Genomic DNA, 26,059 nt, shown 5'->3' on the forward strand with positions numbered 1-26,059 from the left:
TTTCGATTGCTCATCATCTTAGTCCTCCTCTCGTTCTTTCACTTCATCTTGCTGGTTTTTCTATCCCTCCTCACTGCACTACTCTTCCTCCTTCTCTCTCTATTCCCCCTCCTCCTAACCATCGTCGTCCACCTTTTCTTCTACCTCCATCTCCTTCTATCCATCATCCTTTCATTCCTCTTCCATTCCTCTCTCTTCTCCCTCCCTGCTATAATTTTCTTTTCCCTCCCGCTTCTCCTCGGCAGCCAAGTACTTGAATATTCCATGTGGTCGCCTGCAGGTGTTAATATTTGCAGCAATAAAAAGTGAGCTATGATCTGATGTGATGTGATTATTCCGTCGGCGGTGGCTCTTTCGTATTCCGGCGGCGGCGGCGGCGGAGAGTAAGACGCCGTCAGCCTGAGGAAGACTCTCCCGAGGAAGCGTCTTCATCGTCAACACTAACAAATAATTAGCTGCTGAGTCTTCATATTCGTAAAAGCTCTCCCTGCAGGCCAAATTCCTCATCATGAAGATCCAAACACATTTCAGATATCTGCTCATTCGTTTCACAATAAGAAAAAAGCCTCTGCTAATATTTGGATAGGCCCATGTTTCAATCTTCGCTCAATTTTGATGTCATGAGCCAGTGTACCTAATCAAGTGTCTGAACAGCGCTGCCTTGAGATACAAGGTTGGCTTGTTCCCGGACCGCATCCATAACTCAAAACAAAGCTCAAATCCATTTGTTGATTTCCACGCTAAACTTGAACCGGGATTGGCATTAAACATCTCAAGTGTCCCGAAAGCTTTTCTAGGTCATCCACCAAAAACAAACCCAACAAAACAGAACAGCCGCTTGTTTTCTGAAACGAGGAAAAGACAATCAATGCCCTAATCGTCCTCCGGGGGGCGCCATCATTAGTCGTCTGCAGCTTTGCGCTGGTGGCTAATTACAAGCAAAAAGCTCATCAGCTTTCCTCACTAATGACTGAACAAATGTGCCGCTAATTGTTGTTAGCAATTAGCATGCCGGGGGGAAGGGGGGGGGGGGGGGGTAACAGGTCACAAGTTGGTTCAACAGTGCGTTTAGTGCGGGGGACAGGTGAGAGAGAGAAAGTCTCCTTCCATTTTGGTTTACTTTGCTCGCTTTTACGCCGATGTGCCGGCATGAGAATCCGCTGACTCAACGAGAGAAGAAGAAGAAGACAAACTTCGGGTCGCCCGGTAAGATGAAAACAAATAAAAACGTCCCTTGTTTGAGTCGCGTAATTAATGATCAAGCAAATCGAATCCGCCGCTATTTGCCAAACGGCTCCTTATTGGAATCAAGTAACCGGTGTCCCAAGGCACCAGCGTACAGTCAAAAAAAAACGTATTGAAACTTCATTACTTCCCACGAGCGTCGCCATGACGACATCAATACCGCTGCTCTCTCTCTCTCGGCATGAAGGACTCTCCGGCCATCGATCGCGTTGTTTTCAAGCGCCAATTTGCGTGATGTTCATTTCGTCTCCGTCGCCGAGCGCCGGCTTATTATGATCATTGGCCGGCAAGTTCATCGCGTCTGCTTCCATGGGCGCCGCCGCTCAATAGCAACAAAGGGGATGTCATGTGACCAGACTGGCCAGATGGAGATGAAACAAATGTCCTTTGGCTTTGCCCTCAACGAGTTGTTTGACTCTCAGAATATCAGTGGCAGGCCATGAGTTTCGTATTCAGGCCTTATTTGACTTCACGCGTGGCAAATCTCAAAAGCCTCAATGCTACGCGACCACGCAATATGACACGCAGCAGCAGTTCACAATTAATATGGAACTCATATTCAAAACCATGTGGAATGTGTCCCCCATGATAAATGGGGTTTTTCGCTCTATTCGTATTTTTACTTCAAAGGAAAAAAACACAATGAACGAAAAGTGACCCGCATTAATTAAACTTCATTAAACTGTGAACACACAAACACACGCGAACGCACACACTCCGGCAGTGGGGCACATTAAAAAGCAATTAGGCTTTTTGTTTTTTTTGGGGATCAGTGACCTGCTGAGTGCAGCTGTTTCCCCCCACGGCCTCAGCGGGGCGCCGTGGAGCGAGTCAGCAGCTGAAAGCACAATTCAGCAAATTGCGGCGACGGTAGGCAACAATTAGCCGCGACGGTTACCCGCTCTCGGATGACAACGGGAAGACAACACAGCGGGAAAACCTCGGTTCCGTTTTTACGTGACGGGAAACAGGCTAGAAGAATCACATGCTAAAATGCTAAGCGCTACATGTTCCAAATCCTTTGTTTGTCGCGTCAGGTTTAGGCATGAGGTGACCATACAAATACAAGAAAGGAAGGGCTGATGAATTTACCAAGTACCGTTTTCCTCGGAACGCACTATTTTCGAAAAACAGTCATTGGTGAAAACTTACCAGCCCAAAATGAATCTTGGGACATCTTCCAAGGCAAGCCAACCAATCGGCATTTGGGTTCTTGCTTGATGTGTTTGGCGAGCTCATAAGGACCTAAGGAGAGACAAGAACGCAAATGAGAAAACAGCTCAAATGTTGTCATATTGGATTTTAAAGGCTTAAGGCACAACAAGATCATTTAGGATCATTTTTAGTGAGGTGAACAAGCTCAATAACATGTTAACAGGCTAGCATGTAGCCACCTAGCATGGCGTAATAGCGGTAAGAATGGGGTCATGTGACTCGACCAGGAAGTAAAGTAAAATAATGTCTCCATTTTCCAAGGTGCATCTGAAATTATCGTCTCCACTTGATGTTGTGTGTGTGTGTGTGTGTGTGTGTGTGTGTGTGTGTGTGCCCGCCATTAATCAGCAAACATTCATTAAAGCAAGATAAATTCATGGACATTAAGATCACCATGTTAATTGCTCGTTACCGGTGTGCCCAAATTCGTCGTTCGCGTGTGTGTGTGTGTCTGCTAATGTGTGTTTTGTGTACTAAGTAAAAAGTGTGACCTTGTCGAGAAATGTCAAGTGCAAACGCACGTAGGAAAACACTCACTCTCTCACACAAACACACACACACACACACACACACACATTCAGGAGGATCTTAAATCAACATTGTTATTGTTTGAGTCAAACTTCCTGTGCGGTGTTCTTAAACACTTTGTCAGCATGTAACAATAAATTATTGGATTTTTATGACATGACATCATATTTGTCAGAGAAAGAAGTGCTGGCTGGTATAAAGCTTTTCTTCTTCTTCTTGTTTTTAACACATTTGACACACTGCCGGGGAGCTTCTGTCTTGTCTCATAAAATGGAAATAGAAAAGAAATGTGATCTATGTCCTCACTTTGCCTCCTAGCATGGAATACTCACTTTTCTCACCGTTTGCTCAATTCAGCAGCGTATTAAAAACATAAAAATATGAGAATAACCGTCTAGGTGAACCATAAGCGTGAAATAATGCTTAAACCATGCGAGAACTTTGCCGGAAGACAAACAAATACGACGATCAACCTTTTAGGAAGTTCTCAAGCAGCTTCCGCAACTAAAATGTCGACGCAGAAGTGAACGGCGAGAGTCGCTCTGGCGAGGTCAAGTGGACTTGCCCTCAATTGGTCACCAATTAGTGTCATTCACAGCGATGGATAGTTCGGTGGTTCATTCCTCCCGCATTACAAAAACGTGCGAGCGTAAAACGTATTTACGCTCGCACGTTTTGGAAATGCGGGAGGAATGACCCACGCGAAACCAGATTCAAACCCAGAACCTTGAGACTCTGAGGCGGTGCACGATCGGACAGTGCCGCTTATACGCTTCAAACGACGTCATTCGAAAGACAAGAAGAAACGCCGGCGGAATGTTAACGCGAGTCTTTGACCTTCCGAAGGACAGCTAGTTATTAGCCGTTTTTGCTAACACGCCAAAACAGCGCTAATCGAGTATTCCCATCACGCTAACAGCACGCGCGCGCGGATGATGGTGGATACAGGAAAACACTTTTTCAAGGAGCACTTTAAAATGCGTGTTACGGCACAAGCAAGGAAAAAAAAAAAAATGCTGATTAATGTAGATACATCCCAGATATGATCTATTGTTCTATTAGTTGATGTTCAAGCAATCACGCGTTGAAAAAGACAAAAAGTGCTGACTGGGCAGATGTGCCCCTTCAATGGGAATAACGTGATGAATAATGTGCGCGATGAATAATGCGTGTTATGAATAATAATCTGCGATGAAGGATGTGTTTCATTTGACGGAAGCAAGTATCTGGTGCTTTTTGTAATTTCCCAAAAGACAAACATGACAATTGAGTGAGGCCGCGGCTGATATTAAAAACATGAATATTAGATTGAGGGCGCAGTAATCACTTGATGCAATATTCATGATGACAATTGAAAGATGAAGAAAGCTCAGAAAATATCCCGTTCACGACGTAGCAGGTATATTATCTAAAAAAAAAAAAAACATATGTGCATAGAATCATTCATGTGGATACGGGGAATAACATGATACAGGAATACATGCTCATGATTATATGAAAATATGAAATATACACTTTGTATGTATAATATATGATGTGACACGTATGACGTGTAATATCCAGTTTTGCAATTATTAAAGCGCCATTGGGGCGACATTAAACAACAGCCGGACTGACTTTATTAGGTATTATGAAGGTATAAATAATGAAACTACAAATCCCGGACGACTTTAATCATATTTCGTAACATTTCCCACTGGAGCGTCACTTTCTGCTTCTCTGCAGATGTCAAATGTTCAGATTGAATCTTATTTGAATATGTCCTGCTTGTTGTCGTATACCGTAATTTTCCGACTATAAGTCGCACCGGAGTATAAGTCGCACCAGCCATAAAATGCCCAAAAAAGTGAGAGAGAAAAAACATATATATGTATATAAGTCGCCCCCCCCACCCAAACTATGAAAAAAAACGCAATTTATAGTCCGAAAATTCCGGCACTTATTTAGGATTTGGTTAGGAGACTTAGACTCGACTAGGTCGTGTCAAGGTCACGCGTCCCCACCAAGTGGAAGAACATTTCCAAACTTGACATTTGTGTGATTATTCTGAATAGAATTATAATGAATGCAGAGCAAACAGCGTTCAGGCTGACAGCTCGTCTTCACTCCCACTCGCGCTTCGCCCGCCGTTACTTTTTCAGCTGAGTCAGGGGGGGGAAAAAAAAAAACATTTAAAAAGAAAGCCACCGCTGCCACCGACCGCTAAGCAGATCTTCTTCAAAGGCAAATTAATTCGGGGCCTGTCGCTCAAGTGGCGGCCATGACGGTCGGCAACAAAACGGCCAATCGAAACGCGCCGGAGTCATCCGGAGGTTATGGACGCCGTACATCACAATACACTAAGAATTAATAAATCAATGATTGAGTGAAAGACTGAAACATTGGATTGGGAACGAGTCTTGTGTTGCGCTAATCAGGTTATTATTATTCATGACTTCCCCCCCCCCCCCACACAAAGCGTAACTCTTCTGTTGACAAGACATTTGGCGCACGGCCGCCAAGACGACACAAATCATAACCACTACCACGGCTGCGGCCACACTAGTGCGCCTAGCGTGCCAGAAAATGGAACAACGGCGCTTTTAAGATAGTTAATGATAAGCGGGGGGGGGGGGGGGGGGGGGGCGTACATGTTTTTCCCGGTTTGACAGATTTTTTTGATTTGTCAGAAGCTGGTGGCAAACAAAAACAATATTTCTGTTGTGACGTTGATGAGCCTTGCAGACTTTAATTGCGGCGCACGGCTTTGCACAAGCAGACGTCTTCTGTCTGAAGACGCCAAGGCCGAGACAAACTCTCATGGCGTCGGATCAAACCGGAACACCCGCGCCGGCTCGAGGCCACGGAGGCGAGCCGGAGCGTGAAGGGTCCGCTTCAAGGACGGCACTTGGAATAAAAAAAAAAAAAAAAAAAACTTGCCGTGGGAATTAAGACGGAACGTCAGAGTCAAAAGCGCTCGCCGCAACGCTTTCTGGAATTAATGCCGGCGGTCACGCAAATGTCTCAAATGTTTTTTTTTTGTTCTGTTGCTTGACTTGTGAAACTTGACACATAAAGAACACCAGGACACGTTTTTGGGTCTGGCAGGATTTGAACAAGAGCAGCATGCCAATCGGTGAAAAGTAATCAAAATGTCACCGCAGGCGAAGCCAGGCTAACACTGGCTAAGCTGCTAAGAATGAATCTAAATTGAATTTCGACTAACGCCGTTTACAGTTAGCTTAGCATCAAGCTACTTATTGTTGTCTCACAGTTAACCCAAGAACAGTCTGTGACAGAATATGACAAAATGGTGTCGCTAATTCGCTTCTACTAGTTGTTGTCTTTCAATTTTCTTCATGCTTTGTGGGCTTTGTGTCACCATAGCGACATGAGCATCCCATAATATCACCGGGATATGCGTCAGTGACCACTCCGGAGCCTCGACTTGTCTAAAAGCTTGTTCTGCGCTAATAGCATTTGGAAAATACGACATGAATCAAGCCTAATGCACAGACGGCGCTAACGCTGCGTGTGCACTTCACCTCAAGTGTTTTCCTTTTTGTGTGACGCACGCGCGCACATACAATTAATGAAGGTGACGCTAAGGTTACGTAAACAGAAAGAGATTTTTGTTTGTCGACGTTAACATGGACGTGAACTTTAATAGAGACATTTCGACATTAATATGAGCGTCGTAAAGATACACGAGCGCAGTTTGTCGTTTGTTGACACCCATTAGCATAAAAAAACACCGACATGAACGTAAATGTCAGCGTCGTTAAAAACAGCGCAAACACGCTGCTGCGAACTTGCACTTTAATCCATTTTCGGTAAATAGAGTTTAGTGCGCGCGGGCACACGCGTAAAACATTGATGTAGACTGTATGGTTGTTTACTGTGGCTATAAAAATCCTACACAAAAGGTTTTTGTCATGTAAAAAAGATAAATAAAATTAAATAATTTCATCGTTGTGACCATTAAGATGTATATCTCAATTGGAAAAAAAAGAAATCTTGTCGATATGGGATGTAAAAAAAAAAAAAAAAAAAAAAAAAAAAGGAAAAATGCTTGCTTGCATAAGTATACACACCCTCTATAAGATGTACTAAACCTCAATTAAAAAAAAGGAAATATTGTCAATATGGGATGTAAAATAGAAAAAAATTCAAACCTGGCGAAAAAAAGTGGTTGCATAAGTGTACACACCCTTTTATAACAGGAGGTGAAGCTGTTAAAAATTAGCCAATGACATTCAAGCACATTCTAGATAGCGGCCAGCATCCAACTGGTGGCCTTTTAAGCGCCTTTGATTAATCCGTAACAAAGTTCAGATGTACCAGTAGGTACTTTATTATCAATTGCTTTGTAAAGGTTAGAGGTTGCGCTGAGGGTGGGAAAAGTTTCAGATGATTTATCTTAGTCATTTGAGCAGGAGTGTGTCGACTCCGAGTATCCACGTTTATGATTTTGTGTATTTTTGTGTTTATGAGCGTCCTGGTCTGCCCGATGCCCTCCAGGATCCTCGGCGGAACATTTGTTGCCTTTTCATCCTGGCCTGAATCTTCTTCCTCAGCATATCAGTCAAGAGGATCACGGCGGCTCTATCAAAAACACAACCCCCTCCCACCCCATCATTTCTCACCCATCATAACCCAATCCCTAAACCCCCACCAGGCAGATTTAGAAGACAAAAGCAGGAGGTCTGGTGCGGGGGAAGCGGCGGCGGCTTCTTTTTCAGACGTCTAATGAGGATAAGAATAAAATATGGAGTCTTTTTCTGGGTGTTTCAGCTCCTTGGGAAGTCTGGCGCCGCTGATAAAAGCGTCGGGAGCTGATGGAGCAGCTTTGCACGGCCCGGATCAGGGACGGTGAGGAGACCGGGTGGGAATGGGGGGGGGTCCGGAAATAGATAAAGACACCTCTACAAGGATGGGGAACAACAGAGTTGAAAAATGGCCAAAAGGTGAACTTTGGAAATCTTGAAAAGGTTTTTTTTTTTTCCTAATCGCTTCCCCATTTGCACAGAAGACGAGAAAGAAGGTGAAGTTACAAAGGTGAATCTCCAAACAAAACGCTGCGTTTAAGGACTCCACCAATCACGTCCGCTTGCGTTAAGTCTGATCAGGACATAAAAGGACACGACGGAGCCCGGAGGAGAGCGATGGCGCTGATTGATGCCCTGTACACGCCTGTCCCCTTTTTGGACCTCACCGCTCCGCCCGCTCGTCACGGTAACCGAGGCAGCCACCGCGTCCCGCTCGACGGAGACGTTTCACAATGACAAACATCCTGGGAACGCGTTCGGGGATAAAGTCACTTTGGGCCAGAGGAGGGGCGGGAGGGAGGGAGTGGGCGGTAAGGGGAGGGGGAGGGGTCAGTGGGACTGCCGATGCCCTGTCACGTTCAATTAGACGGACGCCACCCTCGTTAGCCACGGGTCAAATTCAATTACCCTCACACGCGCTATGCAGCGGTTACGGCCCAGGAGGCAGTGCGAGCCCCAGTGTGTGTGTGTGTGTGTGTGTGTGTGTGTGTGTGTGTGTGTGTTTGCATGGGCGCAAATGGCCGCGCATTTACATTACGTGCGCGAGTGCAAGGGCAGATGGTGTTTACATTATGGATGCCGCGAAGGGGCAGACAGGTGTTTGTTTACATTCAAGTGTCACAGGTGGAATTGCTTTTGGATTTTTCATTGGGGATTCCTTTCGTTTTGACTCGGAGGGGGGGGGGGGGGGGGTGCTTATTCACGTTGTAATTTGTTAATTTGTTGTAATTAAATTGTATCACAGCAAAAATCCTTACTCTCGAATTAATCGTGGCACAATTCTGTTTTTCAAAAGTACATTATTGTATTATATGATATTGTATTATGAACATTATTAGCATTAGGAGGACAGAGTCGAAGCAGTGCAAGATGGATCGAAGGCAATTGCCGCTGTTTCAAAAGACGTGTCGCGGCTCAGGTGCGTTTGAAAATCTATTAATTTTCCCAGAGCGCACACGACCAAGATGTCCCCGCTCCGTCCCGGCGGAGGACATTTATTCCACCTCCGCGCAAGCGGATTTTTCCTCCCGGCCAGTGATGGCGTTTCACAGCAGATTAGAGGACAAAAAAAAAAAAAAAAAAGGGAGTTGTGAAGCCGACAGCTGCACCGACGGGAGATACGGAGCCGGGCGGGAGGCCGGGAAATAGATTCCTGCTCCCGACTCGGCGGGTTAACAGCCTGTCGCCGGCCCGCCTTTCTTATCGTTCGGCCCAGATCAATGGTGCCGACACCCACAATGCACCTGCGGGGCGCTGAAATAAAATCATTATCCCTCTTTGGCCTGCCAAGACTTCACACCTTCACTAAGCGTACCCGTGCGACCGCTCCGGAACTTTCCGCCAGAAAGTGAGTACAAACGCGCTACTTGTGTACAAATACAACACGCTTCATGATGCGCTTATTTGATTTTTTTTTTTTTTTCTTCGCCCAAGTGTGTGTGCGTCCATGTGTTGACGGACAGACGGATGTTTGAAGTGTGCACCGCGTCGCTTAAAAGGAAAAGGTCACCTGCTTGATTGGACACCGGGGCTTCCGACTGGTGGCCGCCATGTTGCTTCATCAAATATCGGGTCATACCAAAGACTATAAAAATGGGACCCATTGCCTCCCTGCTTGGCACTCAGCATTATGGGTTGGAATTGGGGGGTTAGATCACCAACTGATTCCCGAGCGCGGCACCGCTGCTGCTCACTGCTCCCCTCTCCCCCAGGGGATGGATTAAAATCACACGGGGATGGGTTAAATGCAGAGGACAAATTTCACCACACCCAGGTGTGTGTGACGATCATTGGGACTTTAATCTTAATCTTAATCTTTAATTCACAATGTCCCTTTCATCCTCACGTCACCTTCAAGAGCCTCCTGCAAAAAAAGAACGACCACATCGGTTGTTGAACGGGAAGCGCTCCACGGTGTCTCGAAATTGTCTTCGCAATGAGGTCAACATCATCATCAGACTTGGAATCATAAGGTTGTTACAATATTTTTACCAGTCTCCATATTGATCAATCATTTCGTATCATGTCTCCACTAGTGTCTACACACAAAAATCATAACGTCCCCATTTAACGACTTTTAAATAACGTCTCCATAATGCGCCTTTGCCGCTGTTGAGCTGACCCTTGGCACGTTTTTACGACGGTATCGATCCGAACGGGGGGCAGGCGTGAAGTTCACGGGAGTCGACGGCTGCTGCCGTTTCTTTGGACACGCCGTCATACATTAAAAGAGCAACAACAACAACAACAGTCGTCACTTTGAAACTAAAGTGTGACCTCAAACATAGAAAGAGCCTTAAATGTTACATTTGAACAAAAACAAATCACTGCTTAAGTGGAATAAGACTAAAGTGGAATAAGTAAAAAAAAACAACAACAAAAAACACTCACATCTGCTTCATTTGCGGGAGAGGAAGTATCGCATTTGTGTTGTTGCCGCCACGCCACGACACTCCAATCTCGGCCCCTGCAACAGAAGCGACATCATGACGGCTTGATAAAAATAGAGTGCCTTGTTGCTGTGCCGTTGGAGTGTCCAAATGAGCACAATCATTCACAATTTACTCGGCGGCGGCACCTACTGTTGTTTATCATCGCAAGCGTTGTGTGCGTGCGCGGATGTGTGTGTTACACGCTATTAGATCATGATCCACTTCTCCATCAGCACTGAAGCATGAAAATGAATTCAATTTCAGTGTGTGCATTAATAAATCAGCGTGCTATTTCTCACTTCCTGCTCGTACACACAGTGGGAAAGGTGATGACGTGTTGTTGCATACATTTGTGATTGTGTTTGATGGAGGAAGAAAAAAAAAAAACCTGCTGGACCAGTCGCTCCGGCATTTTAAATCCATAAACACGCCTACAACGTGGTTCGGAACGTTTTGTGCGTTTATTGTGACTTTTTCCACAATGACATGTTGCGCGAATGCGCCAACAGGAGGCAGCGATATCAAAGACGACAACGCTGCCAAGCTAAAGAGCGCTAACGTGAGCCGCCGTGTTTGGCACACAGAAAGCGTCTGGCGCGTCCCCGCCAAACTGCTGGCGCGACATTTTATCGAGACGGGGTGGGATTACGGTTGTTATACAGCGAACTCGTGTTTGCGAGATTCAAACACTGCGAGGCGGACAGCTAACCACTAGGGCGCCGTGCCGCTCTCGCGTCCAACACGCGAGGTCAAAACATTTTTCCTCCTCACAAATAGTATATTATTATTCTCTGGCAGAGGAAGAACACTATTGATTCAAATGGATTCTCTTGTGTGAGCTTTTAAATTCACACCGTCTCCGGTGACCTTTAAAACGTGTGTGTTTGTGTGTGTGTGTGTATTGTTGCTGAAATTGGATTAGTGTCACCTGTGATGAGGCCAAGGGGCCAAAGCAGGAAAAGTATTAGAAAAGGAAGCAGCTCCTCCCTCCCCCCCCCCCAATAATTTCATTTAGGCGTCCACGCTGAATACATAACGCTGTTATGGAGCCGACTCCACTTAATGGAATATTTATATGCACGCCTCCTTCTTGTGCAAAAACGCTCGCTGGCTCGCTTCACTTTCCTTTTAAGCTGCCGCAGTAGCTCGGAGCGGGCGCAACGACCACGAGAAGCTAGGTGGAAGCTAACACTTGGTCACGTGCACATCCTCGATTTTAACTCCGACGACGATCTGTTTTTTTTTTTTTGGTGACACTAAGATGGCGATCCAGTTTTTGCAATGGCAAAACTAAAAACCTTTAATTGAATTGCCTGATGTCACACATAAGCCCCGCCTCTTAAAGGCACAATACACGGATACTGTAATAGGTACACTATAGGGGTGTAACGATACATCGATACACATCGATTAATCGATATAATGCTCTACGATTTATTGGTATCGATGCTAAAGGTAAACATCGATTTATATCGCCGTGTTTGACCTCGGACATTAGACGCGACTTTATTTTGAAATCCAGTTCATTGTTGCTTGCTTCCTCTTTCCGGCGTTGTTGTGTTGTGAGCAGAGCACGCGCGTGAAAGGGGAGGGGGCAACTAGTCCGCGGCTCCTGGGCTGGTGCTATGGCTAGTGTCCAAAAAGACGAGGAAATTTGCTCCCCTTTAGGCTTCAAGTCATTCGTTTGGAAGCACTTTGGATTCCAAAGAAAAGATGGCTCAACGGCTAAGACACGTGCAGTTTGTAAATCCTGCCATGCGGTGATCAAATATTCAGGGAGCACAAATCTCGCCGCACATTTAAAGAAAAAACACGACATCAAAGTTCAGTGTTAAAGTAAGCAATTTGTACACTACAATACTCTTGTAATTTCCTAAATAAAGAGTTTGCAGTGCCTTGTTGATTTCGCGTATGAATTGTTATAAATCAGGATATTGTTCTATATTTTTTACTAAAAAAAAAAAAATATCGATCGTAGAGCACTATATCGCGATATATCGTGAATGAATCGCAGCAGGCTTTAAGATATCGGCAAATATCGTATCGTAGTTCTTTATATCGATATTATATCGTATCGTGAAAAAACCCGCGATTTACACCCCTAGTACACTATTTTCTAGACATGCCTGCAATTGTGTTGAAATATGATTATGTTATGTATGTGTTTGTAAGTTTATAACATTTTTCACATCCCCTATTGGCCAATTTGTGCTTTTGGCTACAGGTCTTGGTTCGGAACCTCAGCCAACAGCTGGCGTTGACTGTAACGTCTTTTTTAAAATTCTAGTACGATGCATTATCGTGCCCGCATGCACACGCACACACACACACACACACACAAAAAGCAGCTGAGCAGGGAGGGAAGCAGCCAAGATAAAGATGCTGTCAGGTGGGGAGGGTTTGGGGGATTGTGACGGGGCGGGAGGAGGCCCGTGGAGAGGGGGTGCTGGAGATGGAGAACACACAGAGGAGCAATAAATGCAACCCAAAGAGCACCCAACTCGTTAGCATTCAGCTAGCGTAGCCCCCACAGCCGCCATGTGAACCAATGAATAGGCGGCGGCAGCGGCAGCGGCGGCACCCGGGGACTGAAATGGACTGTATGTGTGAGAGAGCTAGACATCAGAATGCACATCACCTGGAAGATCCAAAGACTTTTATAATGAAAGGGAGAAAATCGTATTTCTTAAACAAATAAAAGGCCAGCGGGGCAAAAAGGAAAGACGTCTGCACGCATAAGTGTCGATCATGCAGAGAGTTGGTGCGCGTGCATGCGTGTGTGTGTGTGTGTGTTTGTGCGTGTGTAGACGGGTGAGGTGTGTTGTAAACGTTATCAATCATAAAGATTTCATTTCACTTCCTTCCCCGCAGGCAGAAGATGAACACTTTTATCAAGTGAATGTGATGGTTAGAGTAGTGTTGCATGATTGCACTTTAAGAAATAAAAAATGAGAAAAAAAAAATCAAATGTTCTCTTTTATTTTATCCACCTTATAGACAAAGCGTTTTTTTGGGCTTGATTTGGATTGTTAAATATGTAGTGGTAGCGTAGAATTAGATATTATTCAAGTCAGAATTCAAATTAACACTATATTCTTTTACAAAGTCCAAATGTTTATTTTGATAAAAAATGTTTTTTTTCAATTATGGAAATTTGTCAATTAGCTTCACTGTAAGGACTGACTTAGTTGGCAAACACTTTTTAACATGGAAAATAGAAATTGCTTCCTCTTTTAAAATGCAAAACCGTTACGCACGAAAAAATATATAATTATTTGCAGCTTATCCCACCGGTTGAATAACAGCAAGCTAAATCCGCTATCAGTGTTAGCACAGGAGCCTTTGGGAATCAGACACGATAAGGGCGTCGCGTCAACGGATAAGCGGCGAAAAAGATCCACCTGCTCAACGACAACGACTGACTCAGCCGCTCGTGCTCATGAAGGCGGCGGCCACCTTGTTATCTCTGCGAGGTACCGAGTGGCACCGCGGCGGGCCGCTAACAACCGACACCTACCGATGAGGCGGGAAGGGGGAGGTCAATGTACCCGCTAAGCCGTTAGCCTCATTAGCGCCTTGGAACCAGCTAGCTGTCCATTAAAAACCACTTCACTCTAAGAACATCCCGCCTGAAGCTTAGCCATTACATGCTAACAAGCTAAAATTCCTTTCAGATCGCTAAAAGAAGCAACGGCGATTTTAGAGGAAAGAAGGAAAAAAAAAAAGCTAAAGCACTAAAACGACATGCCAAGACACAAAAGTCCTCGCTAAAATGCTAAGCTAACACTCTAATGTAGAATGCTAAAAGTAACAAAGTAACATTTTAAACTAGAATAAGCTATTAAGTTAAAATGATGAAACTAAAGCTCTAAAATTGTTCTTTGAGTGGGATGACATTCGAAAATGTCTCTCAGCGCTAAAAAGAAACGCTAACAAGCTCAATTGAATGAGAGGACAAGCTAACATGCTATTCTGTCACTGAGAAGGTAAGCCATTAAAATTCCTTTACCTTGTCACACCTTTTTTTTTTTTTTTTTTTTACAGTGTCGTGTTAGCATCTCTCAGGTGGGCAAGGAGAGTCATGGCCGCTGGTGCACTTTTGTTTGTTGAACGAAGAAAACGGTCAAATAGAAAATGAGGAGCAACTGACTCCCCATAAACATCGGCCAACAATTATAGCACTTTTTTTTTTGGCGTGTTACGCTCACGTCTATCTGTCGTTGCCAAAAGGTCACGCCCATTCTTCTTGTTCTTCACCTTTAATTTAACGCCTTCCTCTGCAGAGGCAACAACCAAGCTGTGCCAACAGTGCCCCCTAGTGGAACCCAAAACAAACTCCTAGAGCTGGATTTCCACTGCATGTCCATTGTTTAATTCGGACTCACTCACACACACAAAATGTGCATTTCAAAGATTTCCTAGAAAAGATTCAACTGATAGAAAATGTTGTAACAATTTGAAGTTACTAATTAATATTTGGTTAAAAATGCGTGTCACATTGCATGTCCAATGTGCGCTTTAAAGACGCTAATTTACATTAGATAGAAAAACGTTCCGTTTGAACACTGATGAATATTTGATCAGGTAGTTGTTCAATTTACATGTGATCAGGAAAAAAAAGTGCAATCCAAAGTCCTTTTATTCATATTTAATAGAATATGAACAGTTTAAATGAATATTTAATCGAGCACGCACCTTAAAGACAGTCTAGTATTTCATAGAATGCGTGAGCTTGAAACAAACTTGAATTATAAAATGTCCAGGTCAGAGGCACTATTTTGCAATTTGGAAATCGAAAGTCACTATTGTGCGTACACATTGAATCGAGCCGGAAATTTCAGTTATTTCCTTTTTAACTTGAATAATTAAGACGAGAGTGTGTTGGAAAGCCTGTCGGAGTGGATTTGTTTTGTTTGGCAGCTGACACAAACATACGTCACTTGGTCTATTTTGGACCTGCCCGCCTGTTGACCTGACAGTGGAGTGTCTGCGTTTGTTGGTTCCTGTCATGTGCAGGTGATGTTGGCGAACGGCGCTCTGCAGCGAGCTTCAGCCTCACGCATTCGCAGCCTAAGACGACACAGGGCTGAGCCTCTGCAGGTGAGAAGACTTTTGTCCGACGCCTGCCTCGTTTTGTCATCCGCTGACAACTTGGATCAAGAAGCCGTCAACCATTTTGGTATCAACAGTTTTGTTTTTTTGAAAACTCGAAATGGGTCACATTTGAACCCGGTGCTTGGGTTTTTCAGAAGGTAGTCGAGCAACACTTGAGGTGAGCCCAATTTCATGCACTAGGTCCATCTCAGCAGAACTAACCCCCTCCGCCCCTGTCCAGCTTTTATTTCTGCCCCCAGAATAGCAGTTACGTCGGACAGCGATACGGAGGTCCCTAGCGCCACCAGCGCCGCCAAGATGTACGGCCTGTACTTGGAAGCGGTCAACGACTACATCAACGAGTCCTACGGCGAGGACGTGTGGCGGCTGATTGAGAACCGGGCCGAAATCCCGCACCTCAAGTTTGTCAGGCATCAGATGTACAAGTAGGTGACGGACGAGACGACGGACAAGCGGAAGTCGCAAACTGACACGGCGTCTCTCCTTCAGCGACAACCTGATCCTGCGTCTCGCCAAGGCGGCGGGCGAAGTTCTGGGAAAGACACACGATGAGCTGATGTACGCCTTCGGAGTCTACATGGTCAAGAGGATCGGAAATTACGGCTACGAGCGCATACTCAAGGTCGGCCCATCGTCCATTCGATGAATTAGCCTTCTTCTTCCGACTCTTTCGTTAGCATGAACCTTTTGAGACATTGCTAGCAGATCCAATTTAAAATATCTTGAAGGAGAGAAATGTGGTGCTTCCGGCAGGTGTTGGGTCGGAACGTGCGCGACTTCATCAACGAGCTGGACAACCTGCACGAGTATTTCCGCTTCTCTTTCCCCAAAGTGCAGCCGCCGAGTTTTTGCGTGGAGGAAGAGTGCGAGACCAGCCTGACGTTGCACTACCGAAGCACGCGCAAAGGATTCACGCAGTTTGTCAAAGGTCTCCGCTCGCCGTTAAGTCAAAGCCCAGGTTTCCGTGTTTTGACCTGCATCGGCGCCCCCTGCAGGCCAGCTCTCCCAGGTGGGGCGTCAGTTTTACAACACAGATATTGAAGTAGAGATCTTGTCCAAAGAGGAGACAGAGAAGATGACTTATGTGGTACGTATGGACAGCATCACAGAAATATCGGACTAAGTCCGAGAACGGAGCCGCCGGCCGTTCGGAAATCGGAAATCTGAAAATCCCCCCAAAAATCCGCGGGGGCAATTATGTTGCGTGCCATCCGGTATCCAAATGATGACAATCATCTGTGCCCGCCCCCCCCCCCCCCCCGTCAGGTATATAAGATGAACTTTGACAACGCGGCCTTCAAGCACCGCATGCCGCAGCAAAAGACGGCGCCGAGCTATGAGAAGCTTCCCATGAAGCGAGGTATCTTTTTTGACATGTTCCCCTTCAGCGTAATCTTCCGCCGCGACATGACCATGTACCGCGTTGGCGACGGCCTCAAAGAGGTCTTCTCTGACCTCCAGGGCAAGAAGGTGAACGAGGAGTTCACCCTGGTCAGGCCCATGCTGGAGTTCAGCTGGGACAACGTGAGTATCGGCCCCAGCCCGTCTCCAACGTTAGCGTCCTGGCTGCTCATTAACGTCCCCCCCTCCCTTCCCCACTCAGATCTACACCCACTTGAACAATGTGTTTGAGCTGGTCTCTAGAGCAGTGGTGGAAAGCAAACAAAAAGTTAACATTCCAAAACTCAACAAAGAGGAACCTGAAGAGAAAGAGGAGAGCGAACAGGCCAAGAGGGAAGAAGAAAGAGGTACGGCACCCGTAAAGCATACCTGGAAGGTGCCCAGTTAGCTACTAGCTAATGTCCAAGCTGGTCATTGTTGCGTCACGTTCTTCTAAGTTGACCTTCTGAACAAGTGGTTGTGGTCCGTGTAGAACAAATGTCTGAGGAGATGAAAGGCACGGATCAGGAGTACAGCAGCACTCAGACTCAGTACAATAGCGCCGCCAACTCCGGAGGCGAAGACATTGAGCTGTTGGCCTTCCAGACCGTCACAGGTAAGCTCAGAGTCGAGAAATACGCTTGAAGTACACGTGATGATTCGACCTCGTGTTCCTCTCAGGCAAATGTAGCGAGACCATCTTTGAGGACATGCGTGAACCCCCCAAAAAGCCTCTCCACCTAAAGGGCCAGATGAAATACGTACCCCAGTGGGACTCACTCATCTTCCTGGGGACGCCCATGTAAGCCCACCGCCGGGCGCTCGGCACTCCCTCGCTCGGCCTTGAGGTGACCTCCATCCATCTTGTCTGCAGTATCGAGACAGTGGAGGACATGATCAAGATGGGGGTCTACGTCAACGACTTGAACCTGCACGACTCCAGCAGAGAGCTGATCCTAGCCGGGACGCAGCAGTCGGCCGAGCTGCAGCTAGCGCTGGATCAGGTGAGCAAGGTAGAGAGGAAGTGGTGAAACTGCAGGCTGACGTAGAAGTTGGTTCTTGCAGGAGCAACAAAAGTATGCACAGCTGCAGGAGATTATCAAGAAGCTGGATGAAGAGAAGAAGCGAGGAGACTCCTTGCTGTACGCCATGATCCCCAAAGCCGTGGCCGACCGTCTCAGAAAGGGAATCACCGCCTTGGAGACATGCCAGGTATGCCTGAGGTCCATCAACCTTGGACTGGGACCAACCTTGACCACCGCAGAACCTGTTCAAGGAGGTTTTGCCTTTGGTGCTATACGACTGGAATGTTTGGTCGGTCCGTTCCAGGTCTTCCCCGATGTGACCATCCTGTTCAGCGACGTGGTCAAATTCAACGAGATCTGCATCCACATTACCCCCATGCAGGTGGTGGACATGCTCAACGAGATCTACATTGTCTTCGATACGCTCAGCGAGAAGCACAACGTCTACAAGGTGGGCTCCTCATCAGTCGGGAGGTTGGACTACGGCAGACACGGTGAATCTCAAGACGGTTTGATGGACGTGGGTGCAGGTGGAAACCATTCGTGATGCCTACATGGTGGTGGCGGGCGTGCCCAACAAGACCACGTTCCACGCTCATCACATCTGCGACATGGCTCTCGACATGTTGAGCTCTATCGACCACCTGAAGGATCCATCCACCGGGGACAACATCCAGATACGAGTCGGTGAGTTTGTTTTGTTCCAAATCGATCGCTCATTTACACTGCTGAGTCAGCAAAGTTTTGGATCGCACCACTCGTGGCTTTCAAAGCTTTGAAAAAGACTTTGGGGAAGATGATGTAAGCACAGCGACTTGCCTTTGTGAAGCATGAAAGCTTTTTCTTCTGGCCAGGGGGTCGGCGTTTGATGCCGATAGCTGGAGCCACAATTTCGACAGAACTCGCTCGCTCTACTTGTGCTTATTGTATCCATGGAGCTAGCGTTGCCGCTTTGCAGGTGTCCACTCAGGAATGGTGGTGGCCGGCGTGGTGGGCCTAAAGATGCCTCGCTATTGTCTCTTTGGTGATACGGTCAACACGGCTTCCAGGATGGAGAGCAACGGCGTGGTGACTGCACTGACATCCATGACTTAACTCATTCTCCAGCCGGGGACCTTGGAAACCGTGTATGTGTGTGCGTGTGTGAGAGCAGGGGATGCAGATACACATCAGCCAGACCACCAAAGACCACCTGGAACATGAGCCCTACATCATCGAGGAGAGAGGCAAGATCTTTGTCAAGGTCAACACCTTCTCCTTGGGATCACTCAAACGTCACAATCGAGCCACTCGTTAGCGACCGCTTGTATACAGGGTAAAGGCTACATGAAGACGTACTGGCTGAAAGGGAAAAAAGATCTCTCCTTCAAGACTCCGGCAGAGTTGCGCTACAGTAGCGAGCAGGACTCGGACGAAAAAAGCTCCAACGGGTGAGTGGAGGACTTCACGTTCACAGTACATCCCAAATTGAAGAAAATGGAGTTTCCTTTTTCCCGAGCTACTTAAGAATTAGTCAACGCTAGCAAGGCTAACCACCGTCGTATCCACTTGTGTTTGTAAAATCTCGCCTCTCACAACGTGTGTCAGTTCCACCAGCACCGAAGCCAAGAACATGTCATCCAGTCAGCCCATCAGCGGCGGCGAGGAGCAAGCGGAGGGCAAACCCAGCCCCAGCGACCTCCCGCAGGATACCCTGCCGCTACCCGAGGGTTCCGGCGAGCCCACGGCCGCGCCGGGAGACCTCCAGGAGAAGTCCAAAAAGACTAAGAACAACAAGGGCGCCAAGGCTGAGGCAGGGCCGGGGAACGCTACGTCGGCGCCGGCGCCGCCCGCGGACGAGCCGGAGAACCCGGGACCCATCCTCAACATTAAGAGGAACAGCTTCAGGCAGCAGTATGCCAAGCTGCCCGTCAACATGCCCATAAAGAGCGCCTCGTGTAGCCTCCTGTGAGCCGGCCGCTGACATCGCCAAAATGTCAGAACATCTCAATCTCACATTATCATGCTGTGACATCGTGGCTTGACTTGAGTGTAGACATGACATCTACTAGATGTAGAGACATGATTACCATTTGGAGTGAAACAAGATGCTTCTTCTTGTACATGCTAGATTGTATTTATATAAACATGGATGTACAGCCACTGTGCATGTGTTGACATCATTTACGTACTTTTGTAATCATGGGCCACATTCCATACTTCAGATGAATGGGCATTGGCAAAAAAGGGCATGTGTAAAACATCGTATTTTATTAATAAAATAATTCTATTAGAATTTGCTTATTTTTTAAAAAAACAACTTAATTGCAATTAATTAGCAGACATTTCCTAAAATTAAATTATGAAACAAAACCTACAATTTACAACTGCAGGTGGTCCAACCAATAGCCACAGTGCCAATTTTGTTTATCCATCTCGAAATCTCTTCACAATCCTTGAGATTACACTTTATTTATTTATTCATTTCTTTTTTCTACCTCGTATAGTGTGCCTATTGAAGTGTCCGTGAGGTGTACCTAATGACAGGCCACTTCATTAGGGAATTCACGGAAAGTGAAAAGTGCCACACCCGCCGATTCCCTCGTTAAGTGCACCTGCGTGAAAAGTTTTAGCTCCTGCAGAACGTGAAAATGGCTAAAACTTTTCCCGCAGGTGCGCTTAACGAGCGAAAACATATTGGAACGCGGCCCAGAGGACTAGAGCTTGACACCTGTGACCTTTGACCATGCTATTTCCCTAATAAAGTGGCCTGTTATTAGGTACACTTGAAAATGGCGGTGTACCTAATGGAGTGTCCGTCTGATTCGCTCGTTAAGTGCACCTGCGGGAAAAGTTTTAGCTCCTGCGGAACGTGAAAGAGGCTAAAACTTTTCCCGCAGGTGCGCTTAACGAGGGTAACTTTCTGATTGGCTGGTTGATCTGTGACATCACTCGGACACTCCATTAGGCACACCGCCATTTTCAAGTGTACCTAATAACAGGCCAGTTCATTAGGGAAAAATCATGGGCAAAACTTAAATAAAAGTGAAAAGTGCCACACCCGCCCTCACCCCCACTTTCTGATTGGCTGTTTGATCTGTGACGTCATTCGGACACTCCATTAGGTACACCGCCATTTTCAAGTGTACCTAATAACAGGCCACTTCATTAGGGAAAAATCATGGGCAAAACTTAACTGAAAGTGAAAAGTGCCATACCCGCCCTTACCCCCACTTTCCGATTGGCTGTTTGAGCTGTGACGTCACTCAGACACTCCATTAGGTACACCATAACTGGCATTTGTAAATGTGGGCAAAATTGTGAAAAATATTAAAGTTTGAAACTCAGTATCTAAGTCAGAAATGTGGACTAAAGTGTTTGGCAGTTTTTTAAACACACAAACAGAATCCCCCCCCGCACACACACCAAAACACACCCAGATATTGTTGATATTGTCACACACCCGTTGACGTTTCCTCGTGAGATGTCATTACGCGATAAACCGGAGGCCGACAGGAAACCGCTTAAGCACTACTTCCTGCCTGTTGCCATAGCCACCGGCCTCCTCCCGCTGGGGCCCAGCCACTCGCTCGTTTGGGTTGGCGAGACAAAGAGGCAGGTGTACTCGAGCGGGGGGGATCCTCGGTGGGCACGGCACCGCTGGCCTCTCAGCCCGGCAGCTGGAGCCCAGCGGAACCTCCAATGCCAACATCTGGAAGGAATTATTAGATTTTGGTGGGGAGGGGCTAAATGGACCCAGTGTCCACGCCACGAAGCCTGCATACAGGGCCATACCGTTACAGATTTCATGTTTGCTGAAGTTTCGTGTTTAAATAATCACCACAGTAGAAGATTTGTTAACTAATATTATGGCTTGGTATTCATTTATATTTGCTGGGGCCGAACAGCTCGTGAATTCACGGATCATCTTTTCGAGGATTTTATGAAGCGGAACTGCAAGCGTGCTTGGCCTCTTAGTAGAACTTATAGAACTGCGCGAGAGAAGAAATACGTTATCGAGTAGATTGTAATATATGCCGGCATGCATTCTGACTAAATGTGTGGGAGGCGTAAAATCATATTAAAAATATGTATATCGTTTCTCTGTAATGCAGATTTTTGCAGGTGAGTCTCCACATGATAATCGGGTGTCTCACTCTTCATAAATAATCCAAACAGAGTCGAGGATTTGTAAACTCCACATTTATTTATATTTTCTGGGGCGAACAGCTCATGAATTCATAAAGATTCCAGATGTATCATCTCGTAGAGGAAGTTTGGAAGCATAGCTGTGCACTACACTTGATAAATAAAACCCACAAAGATTTCACTCTGGCTTTGTCCTACGTTATAAAATGAAAAGACGAGCTTCTCGGTTGTGAGGTCCACGTGCTTCGACGCCATGCTGCTACGTTATTTCTTATATGGAAACGTAGACTTTGAATTGCGGACAACGTAAACCGGTGGCGCCACAGTTACCGGGTGTCTGTATTTTAAAGTATCGAGTACTTGAGGAGGCTGCTGATACCAGCTACCGATACAGAAGATAAAAACTAAAATGAAAACCCCCGAACTATGATAAATCAGAGAAAAAAAAAATGAGTTAAAGCTCTTGAGTGGGGAAAAACTCAAGTCAAAGCGTAGTTGTACTTTTGAGGGGAAAAAAAACGACAAAATACACAATAAACGTATCTCCACCTACGTCACGTTTTCTGCTTTCGATAAAAGCCAGAAAGTGAACGCAGCACATTCAACCGCATTCCGGGCAAGGTGAACCCACACACACACACACACACACACAAACACACACACACACACACACACACAAAGGTCTAAGCCGCTCCCCTTTCAGGCTGCTGCATCTCTGGCTTACATTCTTTGTGCTTTCACTTGTCAGGACAGGCAGACTTTTACAACGTCAGCAGTCGGCGCGTTGATGGCGGGGCCGCCGCAGCTTTTACATGTCAATCTACGAGCAGCCACTCAGCGAGACGCACACGCTTGAGCACTGAGGGGTGTGTCAATGCACGTTGAGTTCCTCAAGGAAGTACAAGTCGTCAGTATCTCAAGGCGGAGTGCCGAGACGCCCGGGCCGCTGCTTTTTGCTACCATGAAGCGTTGAGGTCAAGCCAGCCGTGCTGTTTGTCGTCGACCACGACCGGAGCAGGGGGGGGGGGGACGCCGCCAACTCAGGTAAGCTGGCTCGCTAACATTCCAGCAGGCTAATGGAAGCAGTCGGATGAACTACAAATAGTTTTGCACTTCCTCATGTACGCGATACGCGCAGGTAGTTGCTCAACTCAAGACTTTGCACTCGGCCCGCTTCGCTTATTGGGTAGGAGATGCTGAGAGACGACGGCGCAAACCAACTGTCAGCTGTCAGTTTCACTTCCCGCCGGAGGGGCGTGGCCAGCCGGCGGCCTTGAGCAATGTCCACTTGAGCAAGAGCGCAATGTCCGCTTTGCACTTTCGTAACTTCAAGTCGAGATGCTTTGAGGAAGCGATAGTCTCGTTCAGATGTGAGCGAGAAAAAAAAAAAAGGACTTTACCGCCATATGTTTGCCAAAAAAAACATTCTAAAAGCTTAAATGTTTGGACTTTAAAGTTAAAGACAACTGAACTAACAAAAGGACTGTACTGGGTTCAAGAAAAAAATCAAGCCATTGTGACATCACAGAGAGTTTGAAGATTTTTCCCGCGCATAAAAGGCAAACGTAAACGAACACATATTATGTGCTGACGACGTGTGCGGCAAACAGGCGTGGGCTTGCCTCAGCTATGTCACTCGTCCCCGAAACAAGCCAGCACAGGCAAGAAGTTGCACACAGCAGCTTCATACATTCTCTAGGATACAACTCATCCTGGACTGGACACTCAGTCCAGAATAGAGATATAGTACTTGGGGAAATAGAACTTGTTTTGGGATTGCACTATTAGCACCTTTCCTCGCACCAAAACCAGCAGACAGCCACGTTGTTTTCTCTCTCGAGGTCAACATGGCAACGAAAGCATATAAATGGATCGCGTTCCTTCCTCAGACAGGATAAAGTCAAATTCAAGAAGATAGTGAGTTTCCTAATGGTGTGTCATCAAAGTGTGGGACACCTCAGGGAGGAACATCCAGGGCTGATGACCTCTCTTGGGTGTCTGTGTGTGTGTGTTTTGGATACAAAGTGAGCTCGACGATCCCAGAGGAGGGTAAAAGCCTCCACGGGACACGTTAGCGTTGTTTTTGCCAGTAGGTCTCACTGGTCACACTAGTAGTGCTAGTTTAAAGCATCTTGGGGAGGGGAGTGATTTGAGGAGCTTGCTAGACAAAAGTAGGGATTTGGCGTCATCTTGGTGCCAGGGAACTATGTTGAAGTTAGTGGAGGATCTTCATTCAGGCATCATCTTGGTGCTGCTAAAGGAATCATATTAAAGTGAGTGGAGGAGATTGGTTGAGGCAAAAGTAGCGCTTTGGTACCATCTTGGTGCCGAGAATCCACTTGGAAGTGAATGGAGGATCCTTTGCGCCATCTTAGTGCCAAGGCCGAATATTAAAGTGGACTTGATAATGGTGGACTATGATGTCACACAATGATGTAACGCTATCAGCAACCATGTTAAGAATTAGGATGTATAAAAAGGGGGAGGAAAAAAAAAACAAGCATTAGCTTCTTCCTTCTCCTTTTTTGAACATTTATTTGTCTTCTTGGCATAACATGAAATGATGTGAAAAAATTATTTTGTGTTTGGTTGATCTCATGTTCAAAAAGAAATTTCAATTTCTCCATTGAGGCCCGTTTTCCTGTCATCGTGTGTTTTACTTGGCAAGTGGCGGTGAGAATGTTACCTGTCCTCATGCCACCGAGAATATTCGGACCATTGTTTGGCTCAAAACCTGCCATCTCTATTAAAAAAATAAAAATAAAAATTGGCTCTTGCACAAGGAAGGAAAATAACCAATAAACCAGAGGGGGAAACCCATAAAATGCAAAATGGGTGGCGCCCAAATATCTGCACGAGCCATTTTTTGTCATCTTTAACGTTTGTACTTTTTCACTTCCAGCCAGCCATGGACCACTTCAACTCCAAGGACACGGCCTTGAAGGTCCAGAAGAAAATCCTGAGCAGCATGGCCACCAAGGCCTCTGTCCAGCTGTTTATCGACGACACCACTAGCGAGATCCTGGATGAGCTCTACCGCGTCTCCAAGGAATACACGGGCAACAAAGTGGAAGCCCACAAGGTGCTCAAGGACCTGATCAAGATCGCCGTCAAGATCGGCCTTTTGTTTCGCAATAACCGCTTCAGCACGGAGGAGCTGCTCTTGGCCCAGGACTTCAAAAAGAAGCTGCACCAGGGTGCCATGACCGCTATCAGTTTCTATGAGGTAGGCACTCGGAATCTTCCAGAAAATATCATTTTGCTGCTACAAAATGACAAAAGAGTGGCGTGTGCTGCTCCACAGGTGGACTTCACCTTTGAGAAGACAGTGATGTCGGAGCTCCTGACGGGCTGCAGGGACCTCCTGCTGAAGCTGGTCAACAGCCACCTGACGCCAAAGTCCCACGGGCGCATCAACCACGTCTTCAATCATTACGCCGACCCCGAGCTGCTCACCCGGCTCTACCAGCCCGATGGGCCTTTCCGGAACCACCTGGTGCACATCTGCAAGGGACTCAACAAGCTTATAGAAGATGGGACAATATGACAAACTCGTGGTCTCCCCTTTGGGACCACACTGACTCTTCAAGCTCGATCGATCGATCGACACTGACCTAAAGAGGGAAAGTGCCCGCCGCACGCTCCACTTGGGAAAAAATCTGCTGGATTGGTTTTTCTTCTTCTTTTTTTGAGGTGTCGTTATGACAACGGGTCAGACTAGAACAAAGTGGTTCACGCTGTTTTAAAACTTATGGATTAGGACCCAAGTTTCCGTGGTAAGAGGAAGAAGCGGCAGATACATAGCTGATACAATGCTGCCATCTAGCGGTCAGGATGTTGTATCAGCAAGAGGAAAATCATATTGAAGCTACAGAAGTTTGGAAATATTAATAGTAAGAACGATGATGATAATAAAGCCAATAAGGTGACATCAATGCTCGTGCGAGCTGTCTATTTAATGATT

The 26,059-nt window shown here is 46.3% G+C and overlaps 3 protein-coding genes and 1 long non-coding RNA gene across 5 annotated transcripts in view; 2 read left to right on the top strand and 2 right to left on the bottom strand.

Moving 5' to 3' along the window:
- Positions 1 to 9,584, bottom strand: part of sema6e (sema domain, transmembrane domain (TM), and cytoplasmic domain, (semaphorin) 6E) — a 63,792-nt gene extending 54,208 nt beyond the window's left edge. Inside the window, exons 1-2 of the mRNA XM_061289034.1 lie at positions 9,526 to 9,584; positions 2,398 to 2,490 (exon numbers count right to left, since the gene is read on the bottom strand). The gene's annotated coding sequence lies outside the window, so the exon portion shown is untranslated. The remainder of the gene's footprint in view (positions 1 to 2,397; positions 2,491 to 9,525) is intronic.
- A 251-nt stretch (positions 9,585 to 9,835) lies between these two features.
- LOC133160920 (uncharacterized) lies at positions 9,836 to 10,772 on the bottom strand. Its single transcript, XR_009715970.1, has 3 exons — positions 10,598 to 10,772; positions 10,407 to 10,482; positions 9,836 to 9,879 (listed from the first exon to the last, which is right to left on the bottom strand). It is a non-coding gene; the product is annotated as an uncharacterized LOC133160920 (long non-coding RNA).
- A 4,653-nt stretch (positions 10,773 to 15,425) lies between these two features.
- LOC133160991 (soluble guanylate cyclase 88E-like) lies at positions 15,426 to 20,242 on the top strand. 2 transcript variants are annotated; one of them, XM_061289146.1, is made up of 17 exons: positions 15,426 to 15,626; positions 15,807 to 15,987; positions 16,052 to 16,184; positions 16,316 to 16,490; positions 16,558 to 16,649; positions 16,829 to 17,086; positions 17,166 to 17,310; positions 17,436 to 17,558; positions 17,624 to 17,744; positions 17,817 to 17,946; positions 18,008 to 18,154; positions 18,272 to 18,418; positions 18,498 to 18,654; positions 18,926 to 19,035; positions 19,121 to 19,210; positions 19,282 to 19,397; positions 19,555 to 20,242. In XM_061289146.1, exons 1-17 carry the CDS (start codon positions 15,467 to 15,469, stop codon positions 19,916 to 19,918), a joined length of 2,649 nt encoding a protein of 882 aa, XP_061145130.1. In that variant the 5' UTR covers positions 15,426 to 15,466; the 3' UTR covers positions 19,919 to 20,242. The 2 variants fall into 2 exon arrangements, with proteins under 2 accessions (XP_061145130.1, XP_061145131.1); XM_061289147.1 differs by having other exon boundaries at positions 15,488 to 15,719; positions 15,783 to 15,987.
- A 4,761-nt stretch (positions 20,243 to 25,003) lies between these two features.
- tnfaip8l2b (tumor necrosis factor, alpha-induced protein 8-like 2b) lies at positions 25,004 to 26,030 on the top strand. Its single transcript, XM_061289265.1, has 2 exons — positions 25,004 to 25,321; positions 25,400 to 26,030. The coding sequence occupies exons 1-2, from the start codon at positions 25,004 to 25,006 to the stop codon at positions 25,640 to 25,642; spliced, it is 561 nt and encodes a 186-aa protein (XP_061145249.1). The 3' UTR covers positions 25,643 to 26,030.
- The last annotated feature ends 29 nt before the right edge of the window (positions 26,031 to 26,059 follow it).

The sequence above is a fragment of the Syngnathus typhle genome, linkage group LG10 (assembly GCF_033458585.1).
Source record: "Syngnathus typhle isolate RoL2023-S1 ecotype Sweden linkage group LG10, RoL_Styp_1.0, whole genome shotgun sequence".
In the NCBI taxonomy this organism is placed as follows: domain Eukaryota; kingdom Metazoa; phylum Chordata; class Actinopteri; order Syngnathiformes; family Syngnathidae; genus Syngnathus; species Syngnathus typhle.

Coding starts and splice junctions, on each gene's coding strand:
- LOC133160991 (XM_061289146.1), top strand. CDS start 15,467: ATGTTGGCGAACGGCGCTCTGCAGCGAGCTTCAGCCTCACGCATTCGC. Junction 17,947..18,007: donor TGCAGCTAGCGCTGGATCAG/GTGAGCAAGGTA, acceptor TGGTTCTTGCAG/GAGCAACAAAAGTATGCACA. Junction 18,155..18,271: donor CCGCCTTGGAGACATGCCAG/GTATGCCTGAGG, acceptor GGTCCGTTCCAG/GTCTTCCCCGATGTGACCAT.
- tnfaip8l2b (XM_061289265.1), top strand. CDS start 25,004: ATGGACCACTTCAACTCCAAGGACACGGCCTTGAAGGTCCAGAAGAAA. Junction 25,322..25,399: donor CCGCTATCAGTTTCTATGAG/GTAGGCACTCGG, acceptor GCTGCTCCACAG/GTGGACTTCACCTTTGAGAA.